Below are 9950 nucleotides of genomic sequence, written 5' to 3' on the forward strand. Positions count from 1 at the left end.
CGAAATGAAAGATGTGGTTTATCCCCCTAAATTTTCGTTGATCCGATCAAAATGTTACTAACATTTGTTATGTTGACAATCTATGATCTGAACACCAAATTACCCTTATAGCATTTATATTACCAAAATGTCATTGTTTCTGTTGAAAAACTAAAAAATCAAATCTCAGCCGTTGGATTGAAATATTTCACACCATTGGATTCAAATATCTTACTAGTTAGGGTTTGTATTTGTTATTATTTAAATGTTTTCAAGAATAGTAAGGTTCTATTCCTTAAATCCATTACTTTGAAATCCTATCATTAACGTCTTGAAATTTGATTTCGATTTTGGGATAGATTTTGGTTAAACAAGTTAGAGATCTCATGTTTTATGGAATGGGTGAAGGTTTCAACTCTCATATGAGCTCTCTGAACCATTTTGTCCTCAAGGCATAAGTTTCTGTAAAAAATCTTGTTTGTGTTCTTGACTACGCGCGAGAGGTGGATATATATATGTAGGGGTATTACTAATTTCATTTTCTTTCGATTTTATTTTTATTTTTCTCTATTTTTGTTTCAGTATTTTTCATGTGGAGATTCTAAGCATTGGGTCAAACAATGTCTTTGGGATGAGATGAAAACAATGAGATTGGGATGAACACATTGATATTAGATTGAAAAATATGAAATTTTGTTGAAAATGATGATAAATGGTTGGAAACGATGAGATTAAGCTTCAAAATAACAAAGTTTAGGTTTAGATCAATGAGAAATTTGTTGAAAATGATTAGGCTTCTCAAGGTTATTGACTTTAGAATGATTAGATCAAACACGTACATTTGAGTTGCTTGGCTCTTCTTTATCGCTTGACACAAAGAGGTTTTGAGATTTTCTTTATCCACGAGTCAGTAACTTTCAACTTTATTCTTGATCCTTTTCTCTCATCCTCTTTCCAAGAATAATCCCTCAAACTTTATATTGCCTTTCCTCTTTTCTCATTCTTTTCAATATTACTCCTCTTCCTTTATTGTCTTTCCTCTTCTCCCTCATTTTCCAATAATACTAATCCAACTTTATTATCTTTCCTTGTATCCTTTAACCACAAAGAGGATTTACGTGTCAATAGATTGGATTGCATGGACTGGAGGACCACCTATCTATAATTCTATACAGATTGCATGTTCATGTAGCACCCAAAAACATGATCAAGTGCCACATGGATGTAGAGCATAAACCTTTAAGAACTCACAAAAATTAAAAAAAAAAAAAAAAAACATTTTTTCATAGTTGGTTAATGCATTTTAAATTTAGGAGTTACATGGGGTGTTCACACTCCGATCCCTTGATCAAGTAAAAAAGTTTTTTATTTTTATTTTTATATTGTAATTATTTTTAAACCTAATCAAGACTATGAATTCAAACCTTAGATGGCTGACGATCCTTTTGGATCAGCATGGACCAAATGGGACTTCGATCCAAGCTCTATATGGTCCTTCTTTCCATTCATATTCAAATGATAAGTTATCAATATTGATCTTTATCGGATCGGGTCCTTCTATCAAAATCCAATCCTTGATCCATGCTCAAGTTATCAGATTGTAACGGATCAGATTTTGGATCTGATCCGATCCATTGATAGCCCTAGTAGATTTATAGACCTAAAAGAAAAGTTAAAGTTATGGTTAGTTTAAAATCGATTGCTTTTCTACTAGATGAAGCAAGTACCTAGACGCTGCTAACCGCCCATTTCATTTATATCTTAAGACCACCTTTAATTAGAATCTCTAAATCCACCCACCCCACAACATCCTTATCCACACAATCCACTTAACATCATCTCAACCTTTTGTTCCCTCTTTGTAGCTGAATCTTATTTTAATCTTTGAAATAAGAAAGTTTATTGGTTTGTGAAACTGTGTCATTCTGACCCTTAGTAATGGCTTTTGTTGCCTTAATCTAGTCCAAAGGATGAATCACCTCCATGTGTCCAACTACTCATTTGGTCCTCTTCTTTCTAAATCAGCCAAAAAGCCAATTCTTTAAAAAAAAAAAAAAAAAAAAGAAAGTTAAGACTCCTCCTTTTCTATAAAGATTGAAGACAATCAAACCAAAGTAGATTTTCTTCTTTGTGATGTGAGCTTACTATGATGTGATTGAATTAAATCAAATTAAAGAAGTTTAGGAGAAACTAAGACATCAGAAAACTTAATTAGAATCATAGTAATGTTGGGGTTTGTGGAGTTTGATGGTACTGGTCAATAAGGAGGTATTGTAAATCAAGCCACGCCTTCACGTTGATCGAACCAAAGTAAGAAAATTTTGAAAGGTATTTTCATAATTTTATTCATATATGTAAAATCCTAATTAGATTTCCTAAGGTATTTATATTTCTCATTTTTTATGAAATGGTACAATCTGTAATTGTTAGTTTTCTCTTCATAGTGGAATCGATGTGATCCGTGAACGTAACTCAATCTTGAGGAAACCACACAAAATCTCTATGTTTCTTTATATGATTGCATCTTGTGATTATTTTTCAATTGCACTTGTTTTCCTAACAAGTAATCAAGGTTGGATTCAACAATTATTCGGTAGGGGTTCAATATAGTTAATTCAAATACATTCATCAAAGTTTTGTATAGTATCCAAAAAAAAATTCAAGGATTATATAAATAATGTTTTAGGGTTTCTTTACAAAATCTATCATATTCAACCTTTCTAAAAGCCGTATCCTTTCCTTGAGATTTGCATATTGAAGAAAATAAAATTTTGAAGTTGAGGGTAAAAGTTTTGTTATATTTAGTGACTAATCAATAAATAATCGATTCGATGATTTAATAGGCTTCTCCCTTATTCAGAGAATTTTATGAGTTTTGTAAAAATTTGGAGAATTTTGTGATTATGGTTAGACACTAAGAGATCGAGTATCCAAAAATTGCTTACCCATTTAATGGCTCAAATTGATGTGTTGATATCATCATCATCATCAAACTAACTGATCATTACTCGTGATGGTGGGGGTATAGTCCAAGTCTTTATTCAAGAAGTAATGAATTCTCCACAAATGACTAAAATGTTTCCAAACTCACCCTTGAAAATGCATGAATAAAGAGTTATTAGCTCTTAAGAAATTTTGGTTTCTACTCATCTCCATTTCCAATTGTTTCATATCGGTATCAAGAGACCCAAAAAAAAGAGAGGCCCAAGTATTGAAAAAGAAGAAAATGATGACGGCTTTATGTTGGAAGTTTAACTAAACAGGAAAACTTTTCAAAGCTAAGCCACCTAACTTTTCAAAATTAAGCAAAACTTAAACACTTTCATGTCCCCACGTTTCGTCCCATTTCCCTATTAAAGATAAAATTCCAACTTTTTAGACTCTCTCTAATAAACCTCTTTATTAGATATCTGTATCAAAAGTTTCATACCCCCTCCATCTTGTAAATTTCTGTATTACTGCCACGTGGTACACTACCAATTTAACGTTGGAATTAATTTTGGAGTCTTGATACTATGACTCCCCATGTGGTAGACTCAATCGACTCCTGACGTGACAAGTTGTGTAACCGTAGATCTATACACCTTGAGATACATGATTGCACCTTCTTATAAAAATATGTATTCCAAAAAAATCATGTATCCTAAGACGTACAAATCTACGACTCCTAAACTTGTCCACATCAGAGAGTCAATTGAGTATGCCACCTGGCAAGTCATATTATTAGGACTCTTAATTTTAAAACTTGTCGAGTTGGATTGATTAAATTGGATTTAACGATGACTCAGATACAAGACTCGATGGAATCAACTCACTGTTAATTAATTAGACAAATCACCTAGTAAATTTATCTATTCAACCAACTCAGATTGACAATATACCAAGTTGGGTTACTTGAATATTTATAAAAAAAAACATAAATATTTTTATTTATTTTAAAATACTAAAAAGCTATTTTTAAATATTTATAAATTCAATCAGTTAATTTAAAAATGTTTGATCTACTACAAATCTAGCAAGGAAGTGGATTCTCTGTAACAATTTTCTATGGCACTCTGAAGCATGGTTTTAATGTTTCGTCTTATCCATAAACGAGATCAAGTCATCTCAGAAAAGTTGTCCGATTTATTTGAGTTAATGAGATCAATGTTGTTTTTTTTTTTTTTTTTTTTCCAATACGACCCTTCTTGATTGGGTTAAAAATGGTAGTAGGAAAAAAAAAAAACACTACAGACGATCCACTCCCATATATGAAAGGGAACCAATCATTCATGTTTGATGGATCCGAAAAAAAAAGGGTACGCCATGTGGCGTGCAAAGAACATCTTAACTCAGTTAGCTATCCAACTCCCTGGACTATAGGATCCCATTAAATTTTATCTTTTTTAAATTATTTATTTTTTTTTTTTTTTAATACTTTAAGGACTTTAGATCCACCGCAATCGGAAAAACTTTCTAGAGACCATCCCGCTTCAAAATTTTTGAAGAAACCCCTCCATTAGATGACACGTGGAGTGCAGGGAGGTATTCCAAATATTAGGGAAAAAGTAGAGACTTGAACCTTAAGTGTCATGATGCAAAGAGGGTGTCATCGAAAATTTGAAGCGTCCTTAACTGCTACAAAGTCGGATTCACCAAATTTCATTGTGAGAAACATAATATGCCACGTGTCATCATAGGACATTGTTTAAAAATTTTAGCCCTTTTTTGTCATGGATTCATCAACCTTCCTCTCTATAAATCTGGTTACCCTTCTCCATTGATTCTTCCCTTTCTTTCTCTTAACTTACAGCCTTAGTGCTAAAAAACAAAAGAAAAGAAAGATCTAAGAAAGAAAGAGAATTTCTTTACAAAGTTAGTTGCATTGCATGTGCTAAGGAATCACAAACACTGTCCAATCAACCCATCACCACTATCACTTGTATATTTATCAAACCTTCTTCCTTGCTTGGATCTCTCTCTCTCTCTCTCTCCTTCTATTGTTTGAGGGAGTTTTCTTTGTAGTTGTAATTGTAAGAGAAATGGGTGAAGAAGCTAAACAGGTAATTAAATGGGTTGTTCATATATATAATTTGTTTGTTATGTAGTTTTTGTATATATATATTTTTTTTCTTGGTTGGAATTTTGAAATGGGTTTATGTTTATTTGAATTGGGTAGGAGGAACTTAAGGCAGAGATTAAGCCAGAAGAGAAGAAGGATGAAAAAGTTGAAGAAAAGGCAGAAGAGCCAAAGCCACCTTCCCCTTTGGTTTTGTTTGTAGACTTGCATTGTGTTGGATGTGCAAAGAAGATAGAGAGATCCATCCTCAAATTCAGAGGTCTCTCTCATATGATTCATTTAGAGATCTGCTATTGCCCCTCCAATTTCTTAAATTATATATCACACCCCAGTTAAAAAATCTTGAAAACACACTCATCAAACATTCACTTACATTCTTTATTATTAATTTGGGTGTGATAAGTAAAAGTTGGGGTGCCAATAGAAACTCTCTTCATTTAGGGTGTTTTACCCAAAAGGTTAATAACAAATTAAACAGGAGATAACCCTTTCTTTAGTTCACAATAATTTTGATTTCTTGAGTGTCTTGTTTTGTAATTTTTATTATAATTTATTTGTGGATGATGAACAGGAGTTGAAGAGGTCATTATAGATATGGGACAAAACCAAGTAACAATAAAAGGGGTAGTAGATCCTCAAGCCCTTTGTATGAGAATTCAAAAGAAAACCAAGAGAAGAGCTAATATCTTGTCCCCATCACCAGCACCAGAGGGAGAACCAGAACCCCAAGTTGTTACTAAACAGGTCTTATGGAGTACTGTTTCATATATTAATTTATTAAGATTAACTAAAGAACTTGAGATGGAAATATAAATAATATTTAATTATTTGATCTGAAATAATTTTTAATTTTGTGTATTTTTGGTTGTTATTTCAGGCTAGTGGGTTGACAAGTGTAGAACTAAATGTGAAGATGCATTGTGAGGCATGTGCTCAGCAACTCAAGAGAAAGATTCTCAAGATGAGAGGTATCATTAATTCTTATTTATTACTTATTATTTCAAGGGAACTTAATTTAAGAAGAATTTTTTTTTTTCTTACCACCTAAATAAATGTCAGTGTTTTTGTCCCTTTTACCCTTTTAAATCCATCTAACTTTCACCAACATCAAATTCATTTAAAAAGAAAAAAATAAATAAAACATATGATGGAGAGCCCCATTTAAGCCACAATTAATGTGTATATATTTCCAGGGGTGCAAACAGTGGAAACGAATTTAAGTACTGGGAAGGTGACAATTACGGGGACCATGGATGCTAGTCGGCTCGTTGATTATGTATATAGACGCACTAAAAAACAAGCTCAAATCATTCCACAGCCTGAGCCTGAGCCTGAGCCTGAGCGCGAACCCAAACCCGAACCAGATTCGAAATCCAAATCCGAGAATTCTAAAGAAAAGAAAGAAGAAGGTGAAAAACCAGTTGAACAAGACGCAAAGCCCGAAGAGAAGAAAGAAGAAGAGAAACCATCCGAACCGGAAAAGAAGGATGATAATAATGGTGAAAATAATGAAAATAACGATAAAAAAGACGAGCAAGCATCAAAGAATGAAGGAGAAGAAATAAACGAGGAAATGATGAAGAGGATGATGTATCACTATCAACCTCTTTACGTGATCGAGCATATCCCACCGCCTCAGATCTTCAGCGATGAGAATCCTAATGCATGTTGCATCTCTTGATCAAGGAAAATATAAATAAATTATTTCTATATAATTATAATATTTGACTAAGAGATCATTGTAGATTCTCATGGAATGTACGCTATTATATCTAAGATTATATTGTAAAAATATTCTAATGTATTATGTTATATGCATGTTATATATGTGTAGGTTTTAAATATAGTGAGATTTCTAAATTCAATTATAGAGGGAAAAACAATTCTAGGGTAGGTAGGGTAGTCATGTGGCAATCATTCAAATTCCATCCTCGGTCCTATAAGATCTAATAAATTAACCCATAATCAGTCCAATTTGATACATTTAAACATAATCATCAAAGCTGCCAATTTTGTTTTCAAGATGTAGATTTTGATCTCTAGTTAAAAAATTCAAGTATCCCAAGTCCACTCAATATTGCCAAGGGTGACTTCATGATCTCAATGATCAATACTTGCAATCAATCCAATAGACTTGACCCCGAGTTAGTCTGAATTTATTTTTGATTCCATCATCATATGAAAGTATTTAACTATGATTCATTTTATTAAAATGTATTGTCACATATCAAATTATATTTTATGCTTATTATGATTAAATCATGGGTAAATGCTCAAATAATTACAAAAGTTTTTGGTTTTTTCGAAATATTATTAATGTTGATAAAGTAGTCACGTGATGTTAAACAATTTGATAATATTTTATTAACATTAATAAAATTTTAAAAATATTAAAAAAATTTGTAATTATTTGATAATTTACCCTTAAATCATATAGTTACCATAAAACATTATTTGGTGAATCACCCATGCATCTAAATATAGTGGATCGTAATATTGTACTCTAATAAATAATCATTACGAAGTTTAACTCACACTAACAGGTCTGGATCAACCAATAGTTGAGCTCCAAAAATAAAATATAGAGAAATGGTTGTAGATGAATGTTTGGCTTGTTCTCTGATGGACCCATTACCTTAGATTTTTCACTAATTTTTGAATGGAGAAAATGGGAAAGTCTCAGAACAGCACAAAGTTTTTAGAATAGAGAACTGATATTGCCACACCAACTTTTACTAATGCCACACCAATTCTTATGTAAATCACCAAATAATTGGTCAGAGTTGGTGAGACGTTAGTAAAATTTGATGTGGCAATAGTAACTCTCGTAGAATATTATCAAATCAACGCATTTTAAAATTATTTCTTACATCGATAAACTTACACTACAGAGAATTAAAATATTTTCAATAACAAAAAAAAAATTTATCCTTGATCACAGTAATTTTTTATTATGAACTTGTGAAAAATTACCTTGTGTTCAACTTGTAACCGAAACCCTTAAAATTAGTCATCTTCAAGGTCTACAACGTCTATGATAAATTATTTTAATATATTATTAAAAGCTCATCTTTAATCCATTATTTTCAACCCCCATCTTAGTAGCACCTTGTAGAAATCTTGGATTTTTCTATTGAAATTTCTCATTTTCTACTTCAAAAATCATATCTTGCTTTTGAAGTTTGAAGGTTGAAGTAGATAGAATCGTAAGTAAAAAAAATTTATCCAAGATTGATTGTTTTGAGAAGAAAAATAAAGTGATTTTTGGTTATAGGTTGAAAAATAACTTCAAATTCCATGTTCTTCAACCTATAACAAAAAATCAATAGATTTTTCTTCCAAAACCGATAATTTTCAAGTTCTACATCTGGTGTGTTATTTTAATCTAGTACAAATCATCTTCAACCTACTGTTTTCAAACTTGCCTTAATATCTTAAGAAAAATGCTTGATTTTTTTAATATGAACATCAAGGTATAAAACTTATATGTTGTAGAAGATGAATGATAATTTGGTGCTCCTTTTTCAAACGTTCCCTGACCTAGTAGTTATAGAATCACAAATCTTTTTCTTGTGTTTCTCGAAGCAAAGGATCTATGGTTCTGTGATGAGGGCATACAAGGGGAGTCTAAAAAAAGAGCGTCAAATTATCACCACTCGTAGAAATGTCATATTCAAACTAATTTTAGGAAGAAAATTGAATAAAAGTTTTCAAGTCAATGACTAGTGACATTTAAGTTGTTTTTCAAAAGATAGGAGGCATTGAGGTAATTTTCTTACAAAAACCTCTATTATATATATTTCAAAATGATAAATTTTCTATTTTAAAAACTACATTCAAAACAATTTTATCTCCTTTCCTCCGCCTTTCTTTCACATCTTGATCTCGCTCGATCGTTCTCATAAAAAACACTACATTGTCCGGCTTGTTCTGTCCTATGGTCTGCATTCTCTTTCATCTCCTTTCCCGCTCAATTACATTGACCTTTCAAAATGATAAATTTTATATTTTAAAAACTACTTTTGAAACACTTTTATCCAATAATTAACTAATTTTTGGTTGGTTTATGATTTAAATAAAATACCATAGATAAAAAGAATATTTCTTAAAAAATGTATTATCATGAATACCAAAAGTGTTACAAATGTTGATAGAACTATCACATGTATGAAAATTTTGTCAATACTATTATGATTTGTCGAGTTTGATGGTATTGGTCAACAAGGAATATTGTTCATCACTAGTATTATTATATAAAACCTTAGTTAATTTTTCCTAAGATATCTTTAGTGGAAGGGTTTAATCTGTAATTGAAAATTTTCTTTTTGTAGTTGAATCAGTATGATCCATGGACATATCTTAATCTTGAGAAAATCACGTAAAAATCTCTATTTTTATGTATATTTACATTTTAATTTATTTTTTTATTTTTTTAATATTTTTCTTGGATCAATTTCTCTATAAATACTTAGAGAAGTATTTATGATAAATATAATTATTTGAATATTTTTCTTTTTATCTAGTATGAATTAAATACAAGGTACATAAAGCTGCTTTCAGCTTTTGATGAATGTACGGAGAAAACAGTCTTTTAAGATAAAGCCACAAATGAAGTGGCAGCAGGACAACGATGCGTTGGGATTCCCTGAAAATTTCAGAGACGTGGCTTTCACATGGTGTGGTGGGGGCTTGGCTTTATCGAAGATCTGAATCTGATTCAGCATGAGAGGACCAAAGGCTTTGATGGGATCCACGAACTACTGACGTGGCTGGCTCTAGTGTTCTTTGTTTTTTTTTTTTTTTGTTAAATCTTCTTTCTTTTATCGAAAATGAATCCATTTTGGTTGACTTATAAACAGTGAAAGAAAACATGATTTGAGGACTCATAGAAAGACAAGATGAGGGGTGTTTG

General features: G+C 31.4%; 1 protein-coding gene across 1 annotated transcript; it reads left to right on the plus strand.

Moving 5' to 3' along the window:
* The first annotated feature begins 4738 nt into the window (after positions 1–4738).
* Positions 4739–6882, plus strand: LOC147390763 (heavy metal-associated isoprenylated plant protein 9-like). Its single transcript, XM_086459763.1, has 5 exons — positions 4739–5021; positions 5138–5297; positions 5610–5782; positions 5916–6006; positions 6232–6882. Exons 1-5 carry the CDS (start codon positions 5001–5003, stop codon positions 6717–6719), a joined length of 933 nt encoding a protein of 310 aa, XP_086315889.1. The 5' UTR covers positions 4739–5000; the 3' UTR covers positions 6720–6882.
* Positions 6883–9950: the final 3068 nt, after the last annotated feature.

The sequence above is a fragment of the Akebia trifoliata genome, chromosome 11 (genome assembly GCF_017979445.1).
Source record: "Akebia trifoliata isolate Shusen 1 chromosome 11, ASM1797944v1, whole genome shotgun sequence".
Taxonomy (NCBI): domain Eukaryota; kingdom Viridiplantae; phylum Streptophyta; class Magnoliopsida; order Ranunculales; family Lardizabalaceae; genus Akebia; species Akebia trifoliata.